Source organism: Microtus oregoni, unplaced genomic scaffold (assembly GCF_018167655.1).
Source record: "Microtus oregoni isolate MIOR12 unplaced genomic scaffold, Mior012 000010F_ref0000083, whole genome shotgun sequence".
Taxonomy (NCBI): Eukaryota; Metazoa; Chordata; class Mammalia; order Rodentia; family Cricetidae; genus Microtus; species Microtus oregoni.
In genome coordinates, this window is record NW_024543069.1 from 1,260,594 (window position 1) to 1,287,036 (window position 26,443).

At 44.1% G+C, this 26,443-nt stretch overlaps 1 protein-coding gene across 3 annotated transcripts in view; it reads right to left on the minus strand.

Moving 5' to 3' along the window:
• The window catches only part of Gatb (glutamyl-tRNA amidotransferase subunit B), a 67,455-nt gene that overhangs the window by 30,044 nt on the left and 10,968 nt on the right, over nt 1-26,443 (minus strand). For 2 of the 3 annotated variants that reach the window (XM_041659422.1, XM_041659423.1), the window contains exons 3-7: nt 10,897-11,010; nt 8,528-8,726; nt 8,003-8,125; nt 2,829-2,942; nt 621-705 (exon numbers count right to left, since the gene is read on the minus strand). In XM_041659422.1, the coding sequence (XP_041515356.1) occupies nt 621-705; nt 2,829-2,942; nt 8,003-8,125; nt 8,528-8,726; nt 10,897-11,010 (635 nt within the window). The remainder of the gene's footprint in view (nt 1-620; nt 706-2,828; nt 2,943-8,002; nt 8,126-8,527; nt 8,727-10,896; nt 11,011-26,443) is intronic. The other variant, XM_041659424.1, reaches the window with a different exon arrangement.

Here is a 26,443-nt window from a genome sequence, read left to right on the forward strand (position 1 = left end):
CCCCAGCTGGCAGTGCTGGTTCGGGGGTCATGCAGTCTTGCTGAAGGAAGCCTGTCCTTGTGGTTCACAGCTCTGCCCCACTTCCAATTTACTCTCTTCGGTTCGTGTTTGTGGTTGAAGGTTTGATCTCATGGTTTCCTGCTCCAGTCACTTACGGTTCTGCCTCCCTTGCCGATATGGGTACTGCCTTTGGAACCACAAGCCAAAGTAAACTCTTTCTTCCACAGGCTGCTTTTGATCACAGTGCTTTACCATGGGAACAGAAGTATAACTGATCAAGCGTCCCTACAACCATCTCTTAGCTGTTTTCTACATCAAGCTTAGGCTATGAGAAGTCTCACAGATGCAAAGGGAAGCCTGGGGCCTAAGTCTAAGCACTTCTGTGTAAGCTTGGGTCAGCTGAACTCTATGGTCCCAGAAGACCAGGTTTCATCCTACAGGGTGCAGTGGTCTCCTCTCTTATGGCTACAGAGAAGCTAGACCTTTCTTACACGACCAGTTCCTAGTCCATGGCTGAGCCCCAGTCCCCAAGCTGTGGCAAGAGGTTTATCAATACAGACTCACCCCAGATTATAATCAAAGGAACGAGTTTCATTTAGAACTTGTCAATACAAACTCACCCCAGCTTATAATCAAAGGAACGAGTTTCATTTAGAACTTCACCTCCATTCTCAAGTTCAGTGATTTGTCTCTGAATTTCATAGTCTATTAAAAAAAAAAAAACCCAGCAAGTTAGTATAATTGTGAATCCCCTTTATCCATTCAAGTAATACATAGAAACCATCCTCAAGCCTTAAGTTAAAGGGGAAAAAGTCAAGGAGATTGCTTATGATGATCCTTCCCTTGTGGGCTGTATTTTCTTCTCACAACTAGGAAGGGCCTTAGAAGGTCATCTCTTCCCTCCTCTCTCTTTTTCAGACACTTCAGCTCAGAGAGATTAACAACCTAGCACAGCTACAGCCCTTGGTAGAAGGGTGGGGACTGCAGTGTAGGTCTCGTGACTGCTGCTCCGGGACAGCGACCTATTAGAATTCCTTATCCTGGGACTAGCAGATGGGTCACAAGGAACTCTGATAACCTTCAAAATTTATACACAGAATATGGATTGAAATGTATGTGTATTTTTGGAAAGAGAATAATTTTCATTTTATTTTCAGAATATCTGTGACCACTGCTCCGTAACACATGCCCTCACTACCCAACAGACTAAACAGACTGTGCCAATCAACACAGTTCAACAGGACTGAGACACAGTCTAGCTGCTAGGCTCCTTTGCAAAAGTAAGCCCTCCCAACCTCCCAACCCCGTGTTCCCTGCTTAAATCCACACTTCATTTTTATTCCACCTCTCTTACCCAGATGTTCTCCTTGATTGACATGAAATGATGGCTAAAAGGACCACCATGATTTGAAAAAACCTGGTGGGAAAACTGTAGGCTCGAAGAATTAGGCCCATCGTGGAAAGCTTTGGTTCTGCTAGGCTTTGTTTGAACACAGGTAGAATTCTGACTATTGCTCCCGAGGGCACTTCATATAACAAAAAAAGTTAGGGATAGCTAAAAAATACCAAGGGCTCCTGTGTGTGCGGTTCTGGCCTTGGGTTGGTCACTCACCACCTTGTACATCAGTGCAGCCCTCAACACGCATGCCCAGGCTAAAGGCAAACTTCACCCTACTTGCTCCCAGCTCCTTCAGACACAGGCTGCAAGCACAAGCCTCTCCCCTTACTTCTTTGGTGGCTTCAGAGAGTGGACTATGTCATTCCTTACCCTTATCCTGCTGTTCCATGAGTAATCTTTGAACCATTTGAATACCTTCTCTCTAAAAATATGTCCCTTCAAGTGTCTTCATTAAGGCTAGCTAATCATTTCAGGTTTGGGACACAAGATTTAGACAGGTGAGAATAACCTCTTCTGAACACATCAATGCTGTGCCCCAGAGACCAGTGTCCACTGAGCACCTTGGTTTCAGCAGTGTGAAGGCGACACCTTCAGCAGGCTTGTTGCCTGTATACTCCAGACAGGGTTGGCTTTTAAGTTACCCCTCCCTCCTCTAGGGATATCTCTGGCTTTAAAATCTACTCTGAGTCTCCTGAGTTGTCCTCCTCTCGGACTGTCTCTAGCTTCTGTGGGACTGACCATAGAGCTAGCCTGCTCTACATTAGCTACTACCGTACATTCGTCATCAATGAAATGCTCACTGTATGCCCCGCGAAACCCAACCTTGACTGTACAGGCACATGCAATCTATTAGCCGAAAATGGTAAAAAGTAGAAACATATTAACTAAATAGACTATATTCAATCTAAAGAATGAACCTGACATCATAAAGCACATGATACGTGGTAGAACACAATTACCATATTTTATAAATCCTCTCAAAGCAGGTGGAATCTATTTCCTTTCCTTGGGTCTGGCTTGAATTCAAGATGCTTTGAAAGAAATGTGTCGGAAGTGACACTGTGAGTTGGGTTCCAGAACTGAGGACTCACGTGAACTTTGAGGCTTAGGCCTCCACCCTTCTGGGACCCTCCACTGGCAAACACAAAAGCCTGGGCTAGACAAGGGAAGGACAAAAGACCACGTGGGCTGGAGAAGCCCAAGTCACAGGGGACGTCACAGGGCCCACGTGACTGAGGCCGTCTCAGATCTTTGCTCCTGCTAACCTGACAGTTTCTGGAGCTGCAGGCATGTGCAGAGGCAGGTCTGGCTGGACCACGACCTGGAACAGAGCTATGAGAACTAGCATCGCTGCAGCAGCCTCAGGTGTCCACTACAGCACGGTGACCGATACACACAGGGACACAGCAGAGTCAGAGTTGACATTCACCTATGGCTTTGGCCAAGAATCTGAGGCTGTTGAGATTCTTCACTTCTGTCCGGACACCCAGAGGTTCCCCGGGATGATGTACGGATATATTGGCGTCTACTCTCAGCTGACCCTCTAGAAAGAAAAAAAACAAAACCTGTAGAAATTATTTGAAGCAATATGGTTTGTAGGGCCTGGAGATATCAAGGTACGTAGTCTCTCCCTTGATTTTCTGTCTGGTTAGAACAACCTATGTAGAGAGCATAATTGGTTCTGAAACACAAGGCCGCTTCCACTGCCACTCACGGCCAGCCAGAGTCCTGAGGAGTGTGTAAATATGCTTCTTCTTGTGCACACACAGACATTTGCGACGCTCAAGCTGGAAGGATCTATCTAGTGCCTGTGTGCTAGTTGAGAACAAGGTTATTAAAATAGAGGTTCGTTCTTCAGTTTCACTCTATGGTTATTTCTAAAGCATCTGAGCTGAGTTTGGGGGAAGCCTCAAGAATGATTATGTGAAGCCCTCCAGTGCTCTCCGTGTGTTTTCAGGAGATTTATAAGACAGTCCTTGAGAATTTACAGCTCAAGGGCTGGAGCTGAAACCTGAGCTGCCCCCTCCTTTCTCAGGCACTGTAATGATTTTCCTTCTATAAACAGGAATCTGAAGCCTCCCTGGTTGCCATGAGGATTTGCTGAAGCAGACAGACTGTGGTGGATGGGTGGAGGGGTGAGAGGAGAGTTGGCCACATCCTCATGGGGCCTCCTCTGCCCTGGAAAGCCCCATGGCTCAGGAGACACGACCCTAAAGGAGCAGGTGATTTGTGGGGAGAGAGAGAGAGGCACATCCCAAAACAGATACAAAGACTCTGAAGACAGAAATAATCACATTTTCTATCTTACAAGGCAAAGCTCAAGTTCTATTCTCCAATTTTATGTGCAATACTTACAAGATGGGAAGACACGTGTTGCTCTTATTTATCTTTTGAGACAGAGTCTCACTATGGAGCCCTGGCAAGCCTTGAATTCACCATCTTCCTACAACAACCTCCTATGTAGCTAGGACTAGAGGTGTGTGTCACTGGTCCTAGCTCTTACGTAAGGTTTTGAAGATATTAATCCTTTAAACCTGATGATGGGCTAGATAAATTTATTTCCCAAATATTCCACAACAAAAACATATTAAAACAATTAAAAGCATCAATAAATCCCACATCCCCTGGAAGTGTGCACTTCTGACTACTGCCAAAGTGTCCTCTGCTTACCTTTCTGGCTGTCATCTGCAGTCTGTCACCTTGTAACCTCAGGGGTACTTTCTGAGCTCCTCTTTCTGCCAGGCTCTTTGCCTAAGCTGTTTCTAGAATGCTCACCACCACCAGTTCTAGGCTGCATAGGCCTTGAGTTGTTCTTTATTTCTTAACTAAACATCAGCTCCACTGAGTGGCCTTTAGAAGCAATATTGTCACTTTTCAAGTTGTTCTGGCACTGAGCTTCATTTACAGCCTTAAAATAACTATAATAACTATCTTTGTTTTGCTTGTTAATGTAATTCCTCCTTACTCCTCCCAAGGGTCACATCCTCAAGGCAGGGACAAGAACTTTTTCAGAATTTAGGGCTGGGTCTGACCCACTGTTACTGTCCAATGAATTAAACCCCACTGAATGATGAATTCCAACACACTGGTATTTTCCTGAGCAATAAGCAAACGGATTGGTTTCTGTGTCACGCTGGTTCCTGGTAAATCTACAAGCCTGTCTGACTGGAACTAATATAATATACATTTGGAACCACGCAAAAGACCCATTAAGCTCAAAGGAAAACTGCCCAAGTAGCCGAACTCTGCACGACCAAACCGCTTCTGCACTAGGGGACCTTGAATTACTACTCACTTTTAAAGATGATACTCTCTTTCATGATTTAGAATTCTAATTTGGAAGAGGAATAAAGGCATGAATTTTCGTCTCTCCCAGAGAATACCACACTACATAAATGTCTGAGGAGAATCACTTAGTATCCTGCCGTGTTGAAAGAGAGTTCACTAGTCTGGATTCAGGTATAGTATCAGACCTTAACAAAAGACACTCTGCCTCGTGAAGACAAAATGCCTTTTAAACAAATTAAGTTAAATTACCCCAAGTGCATGAAAGCCTTAGCAGTCAGGTTTGGCTCTGCATTCTGTCCCACTGAGGGGCCTCCATTCCCACATAAGGATGTCATCACGCTCAATCTCTGTCTTCTTGGAGTAGACAGCTGTAACAGCTAAACTACAAACTGGACCACTGAGCACAGTGACAGAGCAGTTACGTCTTCCTTTGAAATACATCTGAACAAGAGCAAAACACTGCGATACAAAACTCTTTCCACAAACAATGGGGATCTGAGGCCTGAAGAGGGAGGTCTGTGAGGACGGCCAGTCTTTCTGGCTGCTGAGCAATCCCAGAACTGAGAAGAGAATGCAGGCAGGGCTGATTTAAAACCCGTCTGCAGTGCTGGAATAGGTCTCACACATGCTAAACAGGTATCTTACCACTGACTGCATCCCTGGCCAAATGGGATCAAATTTTATTGCCAATAACTCACAGAACACATCCATCCAGGTGAGTGCAAACTCTGTAAAAGCAGCCTACTTACTGCTGTTGAAGGTGCGGCCCCCACACAGCGGCTTTTGTCACAGCTGTCGTTACACCCACCCTCTGTAACAGAGTGGCAATGACAAGGACATTCCCTGGGTCCTTTCAGATCACGGCCCCACCAGAGCCCAGACCTGCTCCTACGAAGTCACTCCTCCCCACCACCCAAGACTCCGGCTTGCTTTTCTCTTCTGTTTCTCTCTTTCCATACAACTATTTGAGAATGACTTTTAAAGGTGTAGAAAGTAAGACTCAAAGAAATGAAGTAATATGTCCAGGTTTCTATTGCGAGAAGCCATAGGTTTGGATTCTAACTCAGATCCAGGCTCTCTGTCCACATCCATGCAGGGATCCGGCAGCATGATGCTGTACGGCCACACTGGGAAAGCACCATGGATAAACAAAGGAGACGCACTTGGGCTCTAATGAGTCCTGGACTAACAGCCTGTCCACAGTCTCCTTACCTGTACACAGCCATACCACCACCCCCCAGGAATACCACAGTGTTTAAGTTACAGGATAAACTGTTTTAATAAATAAGCACATACTAAACTTATCAACTGGTAGATAGAATCACTGTCCAACTACTTAGTAGGTCTACTTCTCTTCCCATTCAGATCAGCGCGTAGCTTTGGAGATCTCTTTTGACAGTAGCAACACGCTGAACATGAGAAGGCAATGGCTCAGACACTGGGCTACGGTGGTGCATGCTTACTAGCGAAACTACCAGGAACTCACTAAATGGAGCCCAGAACACTACATGCTTCAGTATAAGTACCACGTCTACAGGTCTCCAGTGGCACCTCTTCAAGACAGCCTTCAGACCCAAGTGCAGCCTCCAGTGCTGCAGCCCCCAGTGCTGCAGCCTCCAGGGCTGCAGCTTCCAGAGCTGGCATGACCATCTCACAGTGGCGGCATGAAAAAATGAGCAAAGACACTTGGGCTGAAAATGCTAATGGCCGAGAATTTAGACTCCTGAACCCTCCAGGCAGCCCTCAGTGCTCTTCAGAACAACTCGAGCTTCTTGGCTGCTGTGCTGGAAGCAAAGCTGCTGGATTTATGTCAAAAAGAAACAGAAAGTGCACAACAAAAGAGATTCAGTGACCCTGCTCCACTACCACTGACTCAAGGGCTCTTGCTGGTGTAGTTGTCCTCCTGTGATGACTCAGAGGGGACTCTTCCCCCAGCTAACAGGTAGCCTATTCCTTACTCCATAGGTCTGCAGGAGGCAGTGATTTTGAGACTATCTAGAAACTTTAAAAACATGATACAGAATGAACGCTTAGCACATTGATGGCTAACCATCCAACCTGCCCATATTTCATTTATGTACTGTTGGGATAAGCAGCATGAGTGATGAATGGAAAACAGACAGTCCCCTTATTCCAACATGTCTTGTTCTATAAAAGACACATGCAGGCAGCTAACCTTTCTGCCACTCTACTCCAGCCTTTAAGGACGAGAGCAAATAAGCAAGCTTGGTCACCAGGTCTCACTCGCTGCAAGACTCTTGGGTTACAATTCACCATTTGTAAGATGTCCTATTTGACAAGCATGGCATTAAGAACTGAGAAGCCCTCTGTAACATGCAAACACGTTGTGTGATGTGATAATGGTGTGCAGCGTATTACAGTCCAACAGGAGATGAGCGTCAGCACGAAAGGTGCTCACTAGGTGCACACTGCAGCCGCTTTAATGTGCATGCTACGGAAACAAGACTAAACGCAGAGTACACTCTGTCCGGGAGGGCGCCAAGGGCGGGGGCGTCTTTACACAGCCTCTGGAAAGGGGAAACTGGATGTGGTTCACTCTCGGGGACTTGAGGGCTTTAAACATCCAGGTAACCACTCTCTGAGCTGCATCTCTAGGCTGGGATCATCACAATATTCATTTACAGGAAAAAAAAAAGGCTTTACCTGCACACACATAAAAATCTTTACTCCGTTTTAAAAATTATTGGGTTATTATTGTTGTTTCTTGAGACAGGGTCTCACTGTTTGGCCCTGACTGGCCTCAGACTCTCTTTGTAGATCAGAGGTCTAACTGCCTGCCTCTGCCTCCTGGGTGCCAGGACTAAAGATATTTTAATTGTACAAATGAAGGGGAAACAGTTTGATATTTCACTATCAGCATCCACATACATAGGCATAGTGGGTAATAATCAAATCAGGGGAGTTCACCGTCCAAGATGGATGATAATTTCGTAAAAACTAGATCTTCCCAGAATAACAACTGCCTATGCACAGAACTCACAAAATAGGAATTATTATTCATGAGCAATGCTCTCTTCTGAAAGGTCTGAACTGAACACACCTCATGAACCCCACAGCTCTCATCTAACAAACTGGCAGGAGGTCAATCTTGCCTCCTGACTCCCTCTCTCCCATTCTCTGGCTCAAAGTGAATGCAGTGCTGTTTGTGTTGAGCTTTGACTGGGGCTCACAGAAGGAGCGCAGGGGAAATTTTAAGGGTGAAAAGAAGTGAGGTACAAAAGGCTAAATACAGAATGTGCCAGAAGCAGAGGGAGGGATGATGCCGAGCAGGGCTACTGTCCACCCAAGCTCTACCTGCCATGTTTGCCTGGCTGGTCCCCAGGGCTTGAAGGATCAGCTGCAGTTCCCTGACAGCCACGGCTGCCTCTTCCCCACAGCACAGGTCAGGCTCCAGGACCACTTCGAGCAGGCCAACTCCTACCAAAGAGAGGCGAGTCACAAACTCATCAGCTAAGGAAAACGTGGCGTTAATGCACAACCCTCAAAGCAAACCCGTGCCCCCTTCCCGCACTTCTGTCAATTTGTAACCCTGGTTCATTTCTTCCAATGTCTACTTGAGGATATCCAGCTGTGGGCCGTGACAAGGCAGATGGGTCTGTCTGAGGTCAGGGGTGTGTAATTGGCAAGCCTAGCAGCGAGCACGGTTCAGGCTGTGCTAGCTCATTAGCTCTGCCAATACCAACATGGATATTTTGATCTGTTAGTCAGTTCCTGTGCCTGCTTTCTCAATTAGTTTGAGAGAAAAGTCTAGAAGGGAAGAGAAGTACCCAAGACCCCAGAGCAGAGAGGGCCAGAAGAAGTAAGCTAGACCCAACCTACCGGCTCGATTCAAATCAATGAGAGTCTGGGACCTCAGGTCATCGTGGAGGCTTTTGCCACTGTCCTGCTCCAGCTGGATCTGTTTGATCCTCACTGTCTTGGTGGTCACCTGACTCTGTTTCTTCCTTATGTAGATGTTGTACGTCAAGTGTCCGTTGGTAGCAATAGGGAGCCTCTGCTGGGTGATCTGGTAACCTGCCTGCTCACAAGCGTACACAGGTTAGTTACGAGTCCAGAACTGAAAGCTGGGATTCACTTAACTTTTAGTTTCAAGTCATAAAGGTTTACTTGAAACAAACACAAAGAACAGGAGAAACAAGGAAACAACAATAAAACCTAGTTTATACACTGCTGCCTTAATTTAGCCTTTCTTCTTTTGGCTTTTTCTATTACCCCATTCCCCACCCCAAGTCTCTCACCCTCAATAAAGATGCAATTAGCAAGAGGAATCCTATCTTCCTTGCTGGAGTGCCATTTTTGAGAGTAACAATAATCTCATTGTCGGAGGCCCCTAAGAGAAGAATTTATTGTTTTCATTTAGCTCATTAGCCTAGATTCTGCATTGCATTACCAGGCTCCTGCTGAGCCCCTTATTAGGGAATGCCAGCTAAGCAGCTAGTCATCCACTTGCAGCATGGCTACAGCAACGGCCGTTGCATACCAGCTTGTTCAGGGTCTGCTCTCTCGGGTAAGCAGTCATGTCAGCTGCTCTTCCCTTATCCCTCTAGCCAGAAAGTGCTGCAATGTGCTCCCAATCTGCGAACAGACAGCACACAGTGCAACAAACTGACGGATGTTGTGAGGATGCCTGTCCCTTCTAAACGGAGAATTACCTTCTAACACATGCATGACGATGGAAGACTGGAGGTAAACAGTGATGGCTACAGCATCCGCAGTACTTGCTGGACACCGTCGTCCTCATTCAATCCCCGGAGCCTATGCAGTACAGGCAAGAGGGGGCCAAGGGTCTTATCCAAGGCCATACATAGAACCAGGTGATCACCAGGTCACACTGGTCCAAGTTGGTACCTCTCCTTACTAGGCCAGTGAAAGACTTTTAAAACTTTTACTGCCTTAGTAATACAAGTGGACATGTCAAGTCATAGCATGTTTAATGCAAGCTTCAAGGTTTCTGATGCAGGAGGCCTGGGGTAGGGCTCTGGGAGATGCTGACACTGGGGAACCGTGCAGAAGGCTAGCTCCTTATCTATACTCGGATAGCAAGTCTCCACCTATAGCCCTGAATTCTGGTTTGGGTTGCTGGACAAAGCACCAGGCACTTGCTAAGTCTGAGCTTCAGATACACAGCAAATGAGCTGTGTCATATGCAGGCCCTGTGCGACATGGTGACCACCTGTTCTGGACATGCTGAACTGCCCAGGCCAGGAGGACCAGGCTACACTCCAAACATTTCCAGGGTTTCATGTCAGTCAGTGGTACACAACTCACCTAGCATATGCAAGTCCCTACATTCCATCCCCAGTACTGAAAAATTAAACATTTCTTTTCAATTTATATAGCCGAACTTGTAGAAATGGGGGCTGTGGGGGGAGCTACAGGTCCTCTTTACCTTGCTTTTTATTTATGTCTGTTTATGCCCACTAAACCCCAACTCTTCCAAATCTTCAGTTCCAGGAGAATGATGCATGGCAATGTTTATTGCTACTGTTTTTCAAAATCATACTTACCTATCAGAACATCTGATTAAATGACACATTATTTTCAGGAACCCATTCAACATTTCAGTTTTGTTCCAGAGTGAACACGCACCATGAAAAATGGTCTCTCATTTACACTGGCACCACTTTAAAAAAGAAACTTTCTAAATTTAGTGCAAAAGCAAGTAAATATTGAGTTTGATGCTCAGCTAATTACTGCTGCTTGTGCTCACACTGGCTCACAATCTTGCCTACTACTGTCTGTCCAGTTACTCGCTCCTTGGGAGATGGCAGAATGTGTCAAAGGAGCTAGCCTCCTTATTAGGAAATTCTACATAAAAGAGACACATTCTCACAATGTCTGAAGCGACAGTGGTACTAACAGCTGCACCAAGCACAGGGTTAGCCTTTGTCCTAACAGGCAATTAGCACCAAACACCATGGCTGGGAGGACCTGACAGCACTGGCCTCTCCTGGTCCCTGTTCAATTACGAGTGAACCAACAGAAGCATGAGACTAAGCAAGGAGTCAGCGGTCAGGACAATCACATCCAATCTAGTGAACACCGGGGGGCCTCTGCCTTCATTAGGGCTGGACAGAGCCTCCTGCTGCGGTGGACAGAGGGCGGACAGAAAACACGAGTGGCGCATCCCCGAGGCAGGCCTGGCCAGTGCTGAGAGCGTGTGAAGGCAGATCACACAGCATACTTACAGGAAGGTCTGCGTAGAAGTAGTGCTTCCTGTCAAACAGGGACTTCCTGTTGATGTGGCAGTTCAGTGCCAAGCCGGTCATCACCGCAGCTTCCACACACCTCCTGTTGAGAACCTTTACAAACACCAGACAAGCTTCTTTAGAACCACAGGCCACACAGCTGCTTCTCTCCACTCCCAAAATCTTTCCTGAATAGTTAAAACTGTTATCTCTGGTTCTCTGTGGTCAGCTCTGCTTGCCAAGCTGACTGCAAATCAGAAAAACATTACAACATCAACAAAACACGTATGTACCCTTCCCCAGCACACATCAGACAAAGGAGATTCACAATGCTCAGTAGAGCATTGCCACATGGACTAATCCCTTGTCCCTCTCTGCAAACAGAATCTGTGTGAGGCAGTGACGGGGAGAACATCTATGTCCCAAAGACAAGGGCACCTTCATATGGAAAACAAACAAAACAAACAGCAAAACCCCCCAGAACACTACTAAAGCTTAAATCACACATTAAACTCCACACACTAATAGTGGGAGACTTCAACACCCCACGCTCACCACTGGACAGGTCTGCCTGACAGAAAATTAATAGAGAAATAAGGGAACTAACAGATGTTATGAATCAAATGGACTTAACAGACATTATAGAACATTTCATTCAAAGACAAAAGAATATACGTTCTTCTCAGCACCTCCTGGAAACTTCTCAAAAATTGACCACATACTAGGTAACAAAGCAAACCTCCACAGGTACAAAGAAATTGGAATAACCCATATATCTTATCGGATCACCATGGCTTAAAATTAGAATTCAACAGCAACACTAATTGCAGAAAGCCCACAAACACCTGGAAATTAAACAATGCTCACCTGAATCACCAATAGGTCAAGGAAGAAATAAAGGAAGAAATCAAAGACTTCCTAAAATTCACTGAAAATGACCACACAACATACTCAAGTTTATGACACACTGAAAGCAGTGTTAAGAGGAAAGTTCAATGTCTTTAATCCTAGCATTTGGGAGGCAGAGGCAGGTGGATCTTTGAGAGTTCGAAGCCAGCCTCGTCTACAAGAGCTAATGCCAGGACAGGCCCCAAAGCTACAGAGAAATTCCCAACACCCTGCCCCCCCAAAACAAGGAAAGTTCATAGTACTAAATGCCTACATAAAGAACTTGGAAAAAAATCCTACACTATTGAGTTAACAGAACACCTGAAAATTCTAGAACAAGAAGCAAACTCACTCAGAAGGACTAGATGACAAGAAATAAATTGAAAGCTGAAATCAACAAAACAGAAACAAAGAAAACAATGCAAAGAATCAATGAGACAAAGAGTTGTTTCTTCAAGAAAATCAACAAAATAGACAAACCTTTATCCAAACTAACCAAAAACCAGAGAGAGAATTTCCAACAGGGACATAACAATATGGAAGAAATCCAGAGAATCATCAGATCATACTTTGAAAACCTGTACTCCACAAAATTGGAAAACAAAGGAAATGGATAAATTTCTGGATAAATATCACTTACCAAAATTAAATAAAGACCAAATAAGCAAATTAAATAGATCTATAACTGCTAAGGAAACAGAAACAGTCATCAAAATCACCCAACCTAAAAAAAACAAAAAGAAAAAGGAAAAAATAAAAGCCCAAGACCAGATGGTTTCAGTGTGGAATTCTACAAAGAACTAATACCAATACTCCTCAAATTGTTCCACACAATAGAAACAAAAGGAACATTGCCATACTCTTTTTATGAGGCTACAGTTAGCCTGATACCACAAAAAGACATTACTAAGAAAGAGAATTACAGTCCACTCTTCCTCATGAACATTGATGCAAAAATTCTCAGTAAAATACTGGCAAACTGAATCCAAGAACACATCAGAAAAATCATCCACCATGACCAAGTAGGCCTCATCCCACAGATGCAGGGAGGGTTCAACATATGAAAATCTGTCAATGTCACTATATAAACAAGCTGGAAAAAAATCACATGATCACCTCATTAGGTGGCTGAAAAAGCTTTTGACAAAATACAACATCCCTTTATGATAAACATCCTGGAGAGAGCAGAGATACAAGGAACATACCGAAACATAATAAAGGCAATATATAGCAAGCTAACATCAAACTAATTCGAGAGAAACTCAAAGTGATCCCACTGAAATCAGGAAGAAGACAAGGTTGTCCTCTCTCTCCATATCTATTCACTATAATTGAGGTCCTAGCTAGAACAGTAAGACAGCAAAAGAAGATCAAGGGGATACAAATCAGAAAAGAAGAAGTCAAACTCGCAGTATTTGCTGATATGATAGTTTACATAAGTGACCCCAAAAAGTCTACCAAAGGAACTTCTACAACTCTCAAACACCTTCAGTAATATAGCAGGATACAAGATTAAACTCAAAAAGTCAGTAGCCCTCCTTTATATAGATGATAAATGGGCTGAAAAGTAAATATCTCAGAGTAACTCTAATGAAACATGTGGAAGATCTATATAACAAGAACTTTAAATCTCTGAAGAAAGAAATCGAAGAAGTCACCAAAAAAACGGAAAGATCTCCCATGCTCTTGGGTAGGTAGAATTAACAGACTAAAAATGGCAGTCTTACCAAAAGCAATCTACAGATTCAATGCAATACCCATCAAAACCCCAGCAAAATTCTTCATAGACCTCGAAAGAACAATATTCAACCTCACATAGAAAAGCAAAAAGTCCAGGATAGCCAAAACAATCCTGTACAATAAAAGAACTTGTGGAGGCATCACAATCCCTGACTTCAAACTCTACTGCCGAGCTACAGTACTATATTTTGGGAAAGTTTGTAGGATTGCTGAACTCGAGGATGACATTAAGTTCCACATTCTAATGGTGGACCTGTGGTATTCTCTGGTATAGATGGCGTTTCTCTGTAATATTATATTTAGCATATGACAGTATTTATATCAGCTAGGTTAGTGTAGGCAATGCTGTCCAGTGAGAATTTTCACCTTAACTATTTCAGTTCAGGGTTACAGCAGCCCTATAGAGAAGGAAATTAGAACTATCCCAGTATTTCAGTAAAGAAAAACTAAGTCCCTCCAAAGATCCCTGGCTAAGGAGCCCAAGTGACAGATGAAACCAGCTCTGTAGCCCTTGCCCGGATGGCAAGCTGAAATCCTGAGACTCAGGGCCTCGCTTTCTCAACTGAGATGAGAACTGATAGGTCAAATAGACTAGAAAGCAAGTTGTATAACAAAACACAGATTGATCTCTAATGACAGCAATATACAAACCCCCAAAGGAAACTCAAACAATTTCCCTCTAGAGACCATACCACACCCCTCTTGGAAACTAAGAAAGTCTCCAATGGAGCCATCTCCCAGCAAGTTCCAAGTTCGTCATTCTGGGTCTCATGATATTGTCAGCCCTGCAAGAATAATGGAAGATGTGCTTGGGGACCAAGATGATCTAATAATTATGTGCTTTTACTGGCCAGTGTCTGACATCTCATGGAACTGCAGTCAACGCCATACTAACAGAGCTGCTGGATAGCTCTGTGCAGTCTGCGCCTGCTGATAGGGGCAGCACACACAGGCTGTAGTGCCAGAGCTCCAGCACTGAGATGAGCTCTTCTTGGGGCGGGGAGAGAGTGTGGCTGTGTACACTCTTTACCTCTCTGCCTACATCTGATTTGCTGGTTGCTTCCTACTGATTTCCAGCGTCTGCCTCTCTCACACTGTGGTCCAGCTAGGTACGGAGAGAACCCAGGTCATTCTGCTCTCAGCATGCACAGTAAGTTGCCTGATTCTGTCACCAGGAGAGAGTCTGGAGTGTTGGGTGACCACAGACTCTCACTGTGTACTTATCAAGTACACCGGCACTGCATAAGTCATCAATTTTCAAAGAATAAGAATGCAGTAAAACACACAAACATCAGACTGATGTTGAATAGATTTTAATCTTTTTCTGATGATTTAGAAGCCTTGAAGTACTTCAGGGTCAGAGTTATAAGCATCAATCATCACCACACTACAGTTGCACAGAGGGGCTAGTAAACAGAGTGCCAGCTAAAAGAACGCCAAGAAAAGAATTTATTATGATCTTAGTCAAGCTGCTTGTGACAGATGGAAGGCCAGGTCAGCATGTTCTGAGGATGGAATGAAAAAAGAAAAAAATTCAACTTCATTTGGAATGAAGCTATCTTCATTCCAAAATATTTTCTGAATGTTTAAAATGTACCAAACATCAGTGACACGAAGATAAACAGGACTTTGTTCCTGTTCCAGCCCTTGGTCAACCTGTGAGGATGAGACAAACCTGCCTTTTTCAAGCTTATACTCCACATCAGGGTAGGCTGTTAAAAATGCATCTTGTGGCATTTTGTGAACCCAAATGTCTTAATGGTGCAAATATCCCCAAAATAAAAGGCCAAGCTCTGGCATGTTTTAGCTCCTTCCTACATCTAAAACGCCTTGTCTTACTATGCCCTCACTGGTGGATCAGTTCTCCTATACAAACCTACAGGTCCTGACTCACTCTGCTCTGCAGACTCTTAGAGATGTGGCCACTTCTGTAAAGCCAGCTACTATTCTTCCTAGCAGCAACCTTACCTTCTCTCTGCACCCAACCTGTGCTTGCATCACAATGGACTGGATCTGTTCCATGTAGTTATATATATAAAATCACAAATCTCGTGAGAATGGAACTCTGCCAGAATCTGAAGAGAGACGTGTGGAAAGTGAACTCAAATGAGGAGGAAGGTAACGGGAAAGTTTCACAGAGGCAGTGACGACCTGCCACCTCTGGCCCCCTCCCTGCAGCCCTCGCTGCCTCCCTGTGCCCTCTTGGACATTTGCACCCTTCTGTCATCTGTGCAATGGAGTCTTTGTTCTATTTTACTGCTAAGAGTATTTTCCTTTTCCCCACCAATACATTTCTAGAAAAAACTTTGCTTTTATCTTGTAGCTATCATTGTTGGTATGTTGATAAAGAGGATGTTAAATTATTCATTATCTTAGCTAATGTTTAATCAGTTTGGTATTCTATTTAGGAGATAGGTCAAAAGAAGAACCAAGCAGAATGATTTGATTGTCCCCTGGGAACTTAGCCTGGCAAGGGGGTGGCGCTTCCCTGAGGGCAGTGAGTGCTTTGTGTTACAGTAGAGATGGGTAAGACCTCACACACTGAGGGGCCTGTAGGAGCTGCAGTTTGTACGGAGGAGCACATTTGTGGAGCCAAGAGAAGAGGGCTGGGTTGGTGTAGTGGACAAGAGAACCAGAGGGTAGTTCAGCTGGATCCTTGTAGTGATAGGGAGCAGTGAAGCAGAACAAGCAGAGAAGTTATCTGAATACACTGATTCTAATAAAGGCTTCCTTCCTCTTAGCTGCCATCTTTCAGCGCAGTACCCTGTTGGCCAGACCCAGCTAAGAGCCAGCTGCTACGCTACGGTCCCTAACTCTGTACAGCAAGGGCAGGGAAATGGGAGGCATGGATCTGAGAACCCACAGGCTTCGACTGTAACAGCAAGTACATACATTTCTCTGTCTATTTCTATGACCCTTTCTTCTGGAAAATAAATAATAAAATGTGCACTTTCCTGTGGGCTCCTTTCTCACACACCAGAGGCAGGAATGAAGGAATGTTACTCATTTAAGAGGAACCTGAACTGCGAGCTCTGAGTCTGCACCTAGGACTCGGAAAGGAGCTGCAGGCAAGTTAGAGGAGGAAAGGGTCACAGCCTCCTCAAGTTAACTACCCAGGATTTGAGCATTTATGGGAAATTACATTAATTATAAATATAGTTCTTAAAACCTTCTCTAGGAACTACCCTGGAAATATCTGGGGTGTATTTCAAAGGAAAGAGTATTTTTCAAACTAGCGTGCACCTCACACCATTCCTCGGTCGGCCCTGCTCTGTCTTTCCTGGTGAGCCCAGCGAGTGCCAGCAGTGACTTTGAAAGTTGAGGCACTACAGAAAGCCTGTGTCTCCACTGAAAACCCAGCTACCGCAGCATTAAAACAAGACTATAACACCATGTCTCCCCAAAAGCCCAGACGGCATTATTGTGAGAAATCTGTGCTATATGTGACACATCTGACAATTAGGATATAGAATGGTAAATGTTCTAATTTATGAAGAAAAAGTAATTAAAATTTATTAAGTAAAAATAAGGCAGTAAAATGGGCCTTTATCTTCCTGCTAACCATAAATTTGTTTCAAAGCATGAACTCCCAATTCATATTCAAAGCAAGCTGCCACATGATATGTTTTATTACCATAGAGGAAACGGTTTTCCACTTCCTCACCCCTTGCCTCACCACAGAGCCCTTCCACCAACCCCAGACAATTACCAAAGCTCTCTGCTACCATAAATAGACTTGCTAAACTCGCCAGTCAGTGAAGATAATTTTTATTTAGAATTTTACCACGGAAAGCACTGGTTGGCATACAGTCACTAGATATGTGCATGTGGATCCCGCAGAGCTTACACATGTTCTTCATGTTTAGCACAGGTCTTCACCAGTTACTAACTGGTACTACCCAGACTTTAACAAATCCTTGAAACAGGGAAAACTGAGTCAGACAGACCTGAATCTGAATCTCTTTTGTTCAGGATAGGGTTTCTCTGTGTAGCCCTTGTTGTCCTGGAACTCACTCTGATGATTAGGCTGGCCTTGAACTCACAGAGAAACTAAAGGCACGCACCACTGACTGGCCGGAATCTGGTTCTTACTATCAGTTGCAATTGCCGTATTATCTTCACCTGTTACCTGCCCTCTCCACATCACAGTTCCCTCTTCCACTGGGGAAGAATCGTTACTTTCAAGGTTGTCCCATACATCAAAATGAAGGACATATGACAACTGGAAACCCTGCTTTCAGGAAGGCGGCCCTAATAAAGGCCAAGTGTGCATCAGGTGGACCTTCCTTTGCACGCTGTCCACGGATACCCAGGGAACTGAACTGGAAAAGGTTCAGACAGCTCCAGGTCATTAGCCTGGATTCAGAACCCATGGCAAGGTGTCACGACTCTGTATTACTATTGTATATACAACATACTATTTCCCCTGAAAGGATAACGGGCACCTAACCTAGCTGCCTCCAGCAGAAGAGACCGTATTTCCTAGTGCACTAGGAAGCTGCCTTGCTTCATTTTCTGTCTTTAGAGTGTGTTGGGGAGGCTGCTTGTTGGTTTTCCGGCCGCCCAGACTCCCGAAATAATCACACAGAAATCTGTATTAATCGCAATACTGTTTGGCCAATAGCTTAAGCATATTTCTGACTAACTCTTATAGCTTGAATTAACCCATTGCTATTAATCTGTGTATTGCCACATGGCTGTGCTTGCCGGCAAGGTTCCTGGTGAGTCTGTCTCCTGTGGGTGACTACAGGGTTTCTCCTTGACTCTGCCTTCTTTCTCCTCCATTTGCCTGGAATTCCTGCCCTGCTCTACTCTGTTAAGCCATTGGCTGAAAGCAGCTTCTTTACTGACCAACAAAAGCAATAAAAGCAACACATATACAGAAGGACTTCCCACACCAAGAGTGAAGCAACCTGTTCTCGAATAACACTGTATGTCCACCTGAGGCAGGAAAAGTTTCCATCCTCAAGGAAAAGAAATGAATTTCTAACAGCTGGACCTGTATTCCCGCCTTCCCCCACACTGTCCACTGTGGCCACATGGCTGTGACTTTCTCTTCTAAGGTAGTGGGGAGCTGCTTTTGAAAAGCAATGAGTTCATGGAGAAAAGGCACAGAGAAGGCATTGAGAATCAAGGGGAAAGACAAAACCAAATAAAAATAAATTGTTCTTTTTGACCGATTTTGAGATGGGGCTGAGAGTTTTAATGCAGAACTACTTCCTATTTAGTTTATGAATATTTGTCTTTCCCATTTTATTAACTTGAAAATTTAAAGATCATTTCTGTGGAGACAGGCCCCACACAGAATGCTAACCTTGCTGACTCGCCTGCATTTACAAATGAGACTCTCCACCCACGAGGACTGCATGGCCAAGCTGCGAGGCATCACTGAAATCTCAGCACCAGAGGGTGATAAGAAACAGACGTGAGGAGCGGCGTGCCCTGAAAACCCAAGTTGAGATTTGCTTTCTGCCATGTATGGATTAGCTCAGTATTAAGTTGAAAGATTTGATTATGGCTGAGAAAGAAACAACTGGCTTGAACCAGCCAAACTCTAAGTACTTGCTATCATTCTGAGTAAGAAACTGGGAGGACAAGAGTCTGTGAATATGAGGAGTCTTCCTATGAAAACCTGCGCCTGAGCTGTCAGCAGCCCAGGGTGTCCTGAGAAGGGAGGCTTTGAAGAGTCTAACGTTTCCAGATGCTTCCAGATGTGTCTGTGGGAGACACAAAAGTCAAGGAGATTCAAAGGGAAGCAGAAGTGCATACGTGTGAACATGCCCAGCTTCCGGGGGCAGTAAGCTGTGCTAAGGATGAATGCTTCAATAGCATACAATAAGACAGAATCACTAACCTAGGCATTCTTAAAAAGTATCAATTTGTGACGGAAGAAATGAAAGAAGGAGTGAGAGGAGGAGAGAGAAAGGAAAGAAAAAAACAAGAATACAGAACTATGACAGCCAACTGCAATGTACAATCTCTGACAGATTCGGGAAAGGAAAGAGACGGACACACTTGAATATGAATCGACAAATAATGACACTGTGTGTGGGTTTGTTTTCCTGAGTGAGACACCAACAGGAATTCATACATGAGAAATGTGCTTTGTCCTCGGATGACAGATGCTGAAATATTTAGAAATAAAGTGCTGTGTCATCTGTAACTTAACTCTCCAATGGCTCATCTAAGTGGGGGGCAATGGAGGTGCAAGGAGAATATTCCTTGCACTATCCTTTCAAATTTCCTATAAATGTGAATGGCTTCTGAATAAAAATGTAAGGGAAGGTGTAGGAGTAGATCCTACCTGGGAGGACAGTGAGATGTGGTAAGATGGCATCCTATACACTAACTGTATCCATCGAAACTGTCCTATGTCATAGATTCAATAAAGTTATAGGCCCCATTATAGATACTGAGGTGTAGTACAACTCTCAGTAAAATGGAACAAAAAATATTAGTGAACAGAATTCTACAATGTCTACACAGAACCTAAAAATCCTACATATAAGAAGGCATGTATATTTTTATGAATATAAAAATTCATTCTTCTAAAAACACATTTTATTTAAAGTTCATACTTGCATACATATTTGGATTAAATCCACCCCGTTACTTCCTCTCATCCCCTCCCCTAACAATTATTATTTTACCAGTTATAGCTTTTCTTACATTTATCAGTGTGCACTGCTCTTACAGAGGACCTGAGTTCTGTTCTTACCGACTCACAAGCATGTGTAACCCCAGCTTTAAGGGGGTCTGATGCCTCTGACCTCACAGGGCCCCGACACTCTTGTGCACACACTCATACAGATAAAAAATGCACATATAAATAACTAAAACAAAACGAAGTTTTAAAAAGAAAGAATATATTCAGCTTCCCCCAAAGTTATAGGCAAGCATATTTCTACTAATACTTCACTCTGTTGCCTCACTATGTAAATATGTATGTACATTTTCCAATTTGTGCTTTTCTGAAAGAGAAAGGTCAAGGTTTCTGTTATTGAAACTTTAGTATTAACCATTTATTACTCAGATTATTGTGCTGTCTAAGTTATTCAGGAGACTGGTAGGTATCTACCACCACCATCCTATTTGCCATGATCAAATGGGAGAGTTTATATTTTAATGATGAAAAGTCAAGAATTGAATATATAACCATGCCAAATAAAGTCTATGCCACTTGAGAGTCTAGGAGGTGTGTTCACAGACATGAATTTCTCTGCATAGATGTAACAATGGAAGGGAACGAGCACTAGGGTAAATAAGTCAGCAGCTGGCTGTGAGGGATAAACAGAGGTGCTGATGAATGGCTACAGGATTCTAAAGGTTTACAAACGCTGTAAGGAAACAATCCCATTATATTTTGATGAAAACAAACAATACTGCAGAAAGCAACACAGTCTGCTTTGCACTAAGACTGGCAGCAGGGTGATTTCTCACCCATATTTTAGGTAGGTTGCGGGCCTCCCTATGTCACTGGGTACATCAAGTCCTCAGCCGCCTCACCTACCAAGTGGGGCTGGTGCTCACTGGTGTGGGTCTTGTAAGGAGGCTGCAGAGCACGCATGACAAGGACCCTTACATTCTTGCTTCTACACCTATGAAAGGAGATTTGGATGGAGTATTTTAGGGCTCCCGGAAACACACTAGTGTGTTTTCACTTCTACCTACTGTCCTGCCAGCTCTAGTCTTTGCTTTAAGGATGTGGCTGGATGTGGAAGGCTGAGAGGCACCAGGCTCACTAGGCAAGGACGCTCTGCCATGAGGAACAGAATGCTCTTTGAGGAGCACAGTCTAGTTACCTAACTCTGCCAGAATTATCCAACCCACGTTTGCCATCTCTGGATGCCAAGGCAAAATGACTTCTTAGCTTTGCCAAGATTGTAAAAAGAGATGAGGGAAAACATTCCCCAAGATGTCATAGTATAGAAGGCAGCCAGATTTTCCCCAGCTCGCCAATGCTACACATGGAGCTAAAGACACAAAATTGTGTCCAACTTAGGAAGGCTCGGGCAAACAGACAGACAGACAACAACTATATACTCGTAGTGTGAACAAAGAGTTCCACAGGACCCACCCCAAATGTCTTACATCCCCTTCCAGATATGACACAGGTGATACAAATAGCTGGATGATCACTTTCTTCAAGAGTTCAGGCAATCTCCATTCCCTTGTCCCCATATCGTAGGCCTTTCTATGCTATGCCCTTCTTGAAAGAATGAGCTGGTCACCTGTGGATGGGCTGTGAAGAAACAGCATTTCCACCACGGGCTCCTTGTCTAACTCCTCAGAACAAAGCTGGAAGGAGCTCCTTTGGAAGAGTGGCACACACAGCCACTCCAGTCACGTGACTATCTGTTGGCAGAGGCATGCCCACAGTTTGAGAAACTTGAGCAGAAAGCATTCCCCTCCACCTGCTGGACTGCAGTTCTCACTGGACAGAGGGAGTGCGATTTTTAGTACCCCCTAAAACCATCTAGAACCTGCCAGCCCCCAGCATCACTAGGACACCCTGAGGTGAGGAGCATGACTGGGTCACCAAGGCCAGCATGCACTGGGACAGAAGTGCTTTCCCAGGTCTGCTGCAAGGTTTTAGTCCCAGACTGTCCATGGGAAAATGGATGGTGCCCAGCAGCGTGACTTCAGGCTGCATGTTATTACAGGCTTCTGTATAAATCACCGGAACAAAGCCTGTGTGAGCTGCCTGGGTGTCAGACAGAAATAGTGTCACAGAACACGGTTACGTGGGGTTTTTTTTAACTACTACATATTTATATCACCAAAAAAAACCCTAAGCTTTGTACTCCTGGAATCTTTGGTAATGTGCTCATATTTTATTTTCTATACACCCTCATCTCCTTTTCTAGTATTACAGACTTTTTGTGCTGTGTAGACACAGTTCATGTGAAAGAGTTCAGAGTTCTAAGGTGTGGCACTGGCCCCTCTAACAAGGGCTCTTGAACACCTACCTTATTGGAGGACCAATACTAAGAGAAAAATAAACCAATGGGGGACTATGAAAATGTGACTAATGCCCTTCCTAGACAAAAATACCCATGGTTTCATGTTTAAAACGAACCCTGGAGAATGGAGCCTGCTGCCCAGGAACAAGGCATTGTGGGAAAAGTTTGGACAAGGCTGACAAGGTCCCTCCAGGTCCCCAGGGTGAGAACAGAGAAGAAAATGGACTCCAAGTCTTCATTGCTATTCTCGCCAGAGCAGCTACTCCACTCAGGTCTACCATACTGTCTTCTGTGGCTCCTTCAGAAGGATGAATGACATCATTACCACACAGAGGTTAAGGGACTGATTCCTTAAGGATGAGATAAGAAAGGCCACTGCTGTGGTTCACATCTAAAATGCCCCCCAAGGTTCATGTGCAGTTTCCACCTTAGTGAAGTGTGTTAGCTCAGGTTCTGTGCGCACGGGAGCCAGCCCTAAGGATGGATAGGCTGCTCTCCGATGGCTCAGGCCAAAATTCCTAATGCTGCCATGCTCCAGCTCCCTCAAACTAAAAGATAAACGACATACACCTCAGGCGGGAGCACTGGACTATAGCCAATAAAGCAGGTCTCTGGAAAGACTCACCGACAGATCCTTATCATCAACTTCTCATCAGCCAGACCACAGGACACATAAGGCAATCACTGAACCCCGGTCAGAATCAGTGGGAGAAAAGCCGAGTAAGACAGGAAGATCACCTGGGTGCTTTTAGGTAGAACCACTAAACACAGACCACAAAATAAGCAGATTTAAAGTTATTGAAGAAACAAACAGTCTAACCTTTTTTAAAAAAAAAAAGACATTATTTTTAGAAAAACAAGATATTTGAAAGAGAAAACAGAATTTCCATAAATGAGACATTCGCAGTAAAATTAAAAACAAAAATCCACACACGTTATAGAAGAGACACAATAAAGAGAAAATCAGCAAGTTGGAAAAGAGTATAGAGAAAATTAGCCAAAATGGAACACAAAAAGTCTAAGATAAAGTTTTGTTATTGTCATGACTTGAATGGTGAATCCTGGCAAGCTGTCTGAAGCCACAGCTGTCTTCAATGCACAGGCCTCGATTTGTAGTTAGTTAGGTTAGATCTCCTTTCTTTTAAGCACACTTCTTTTCTCTTTCTCCAGGTTTAATCAAGGTCATCATATGTGTGTGTGTGTGTGTGTGTGTGTGTGTGTGTGTGTATTATATATATGTATGTAGAGGCAGTCAACACCCTGCATGTGTGTATATGTGTGTAGAGAGGAGTACATCTATAAGCATAATATATATGTTTATATTATAGATATATCTGCTAATGGTATTCATGTTTGAGATGGTTTAATATATATTCATGGCATATATATATATATATATATATATATATCTGTTAATGGAATTCATGTTTGAGATGTATATTTACAAGTTCATAGATTATCTATCTATGAAATAATAGCCACCTACATAAAGCTCTTGTAACTCCTTTATAGAAGACCATACTTTGGAACTGGGGTGACTGATCTTGGTTGTCAACATGATTGGAACTATGATCAACTAAATGAGCTCTTCTGGGTGAGTCTGTGAGGGTATTTCCTGAGCACTGACCAGGGCAGGGCGTCCCCCACAGTGAGCAGCACCATCCACAGCAGCCCACTTTCAAGAAGGTCTGAGACAAAGTGACGCTGCTCTTGCTTGCCCACCTTCACTCCTTGCTGGTGCTGCGTGCATCTACCCTGCTGCTGAGACTGCTGCCATTCCTTACTGACATCACAACACAGCTTCTTTCATCTTCCAGCATGGACTGAAGATCAAGGCTCTGCAGGAGCTTTCAGTGCCAGACTGTGAGTGCTGGGGCATCCAGCCTTGTAGACTGGGCAGTCTCTGGGTTCTCAGCCTTTCACTATATAGACAGTCACAGTCGGACTACCCAGCCCCAACTGTACAAGCATCTAATACATCTCCTTCATAATAAATCTTCACTCCATGAAAATTCTGCTCCTCTAGTGAATCCTGACTAATACAGAAGCTGGTTCTGAGAGGTGACTGCGTGACTCCAGCTGGGCCAGTCACAACTGCACGCACTTCATCTGTACGGAGAAGGCCTAGACCAAGTGACGTAAGCACTGGTGTCATGATACCTGCCGCTTCAAGAATGGTTCCTGCATGGTCTGTGTACTTTACTTGTAGGACGGGGCTCTATGCTGAGCTGTGCTTTCATTTACTCTAACAAGCCTGGAGATCAGAAATAAGAATTCAGAAGTGGAAAACAAGCAAGAAATGACTTCTAGAGTCAAATATGGTGACGGTAGCTCTAAAAGAAGCAGCAGCAGGAGGAGGACGAAAAAGGAGGAAGAGGAGGAGGAGGAGGAGGAGGAGGAGGAGGAGGAGGAGGAGGAGGAGGTGGAGGAGGAGGAGGAGGAGGAGGAGGAGGTGGAGGAGGAGGAGGAGGAGGAGGTGGAGGAGGAGGAGGAGGAGGAGAAAGAAGGAGGAGGAGAGGAGGAGAAGAGTGGGAGGTAACGGCTGTGAACACAAGGAGAAACACTGTACTGTGAAATAAAAGAATAGGCTATTGCTAGCATTTACTGTATGATCAGATAGCTTTGCACACTTCAATAGCTCTTCAAGGCACCATTATATTACAACTCCAGCAGTAACTGATGTTGCTGATAACTAAGCAATCAAGCAAAGATTACCTTATGTTCAAGATACTCTATTTAAAAGTTGGGACAGCACATAATACACTTTAGAAAGAGACCCATAAAAAAGTTTTAGATGCTTGGAAAATTCTTTCATAACTTCTCTTCATGTATATGTATGTGTGTGCTCATGCATATGCACACGAGCAAATGTATATATTTATTTTAATGTCCATGTTCGAAGCAAGATTCTATCAAGTTGCCCCCAAAGACCCACAACTGCTTTTTCAGAAGAGTAAACAGAAATCCCTCTAAACAACACACGAAAGGATGATCAGTCAACTGTATGGAACCAATACACGGACAGAAGTAAAACTGGCGTAACTGGAGTTAGAGCACATGCAGCACATATTGTATGAAAACTGGCTGAGGGGCGGGCTGAGAAAGTGCTTGGGAGCGAAGGCTTCCAAGAACCCACTGAGACAGGGGGAAAGCCCAGAACAAGGAGGAAGTCAAATGTTCCTCCATGAACAGAGGGGAGGTCACCCAGTCCATCATCATCATGAGACAGCCAGGTATACCACTGGGAAAGTGTGGACCACTGGAACGGGTTAAGAGCTGAAGAGAACCCCCCTATGCCCACACACACCTGCTTGAGAGGGGAAGGGGTACAAGCAAACTCCCCATCCCTGAACACCACACTCTACAAAGCAAGAATACAACCGTCAGAGGGACTCAGAGTGTCTGGCAACACCATGTAATTATAACTTCCACAGATTTCCTTAAAGCAAATGCTGACAGAATTTTGTCTTCCACTCGCCAGATAGACATCACCTCATGATGTAACAACACCACTCAATGAACGGATACAGAATTAAACACGGATTACACGGTGTGCCCATGGACACATTTCCCAACGTTTTCCTGACTCGCTGTTTTGTTCTAAGTTTTAAGTTAAAAACAACTTTGTGAATACGTTCAAAATCAAGGGTCAGGAAGGTCTCTCAGCTGACCCTCTCTAGATCTAGTGTAGTGAAGTATTTCTAAATTGATTAGGCCTTCAAAACAGATATTATTGGTAATATCTGCTATGTTTAGAGAGCAGGATATTGCTGATTTACCCAACTTTAAATAAATGTCATATGGATTTCAAAAATAAATTAAGCCCAAAGTACTTAAAAAAGTATTAGCATCATCATTTTCAGAGAGGCAAGACTTCTTTTGGTGCAATCTGCAGGCTTAGATTCAAGAATGCATATCCAGCTCACTGTGTGCTGTGTACACTGTTATCAGATTCC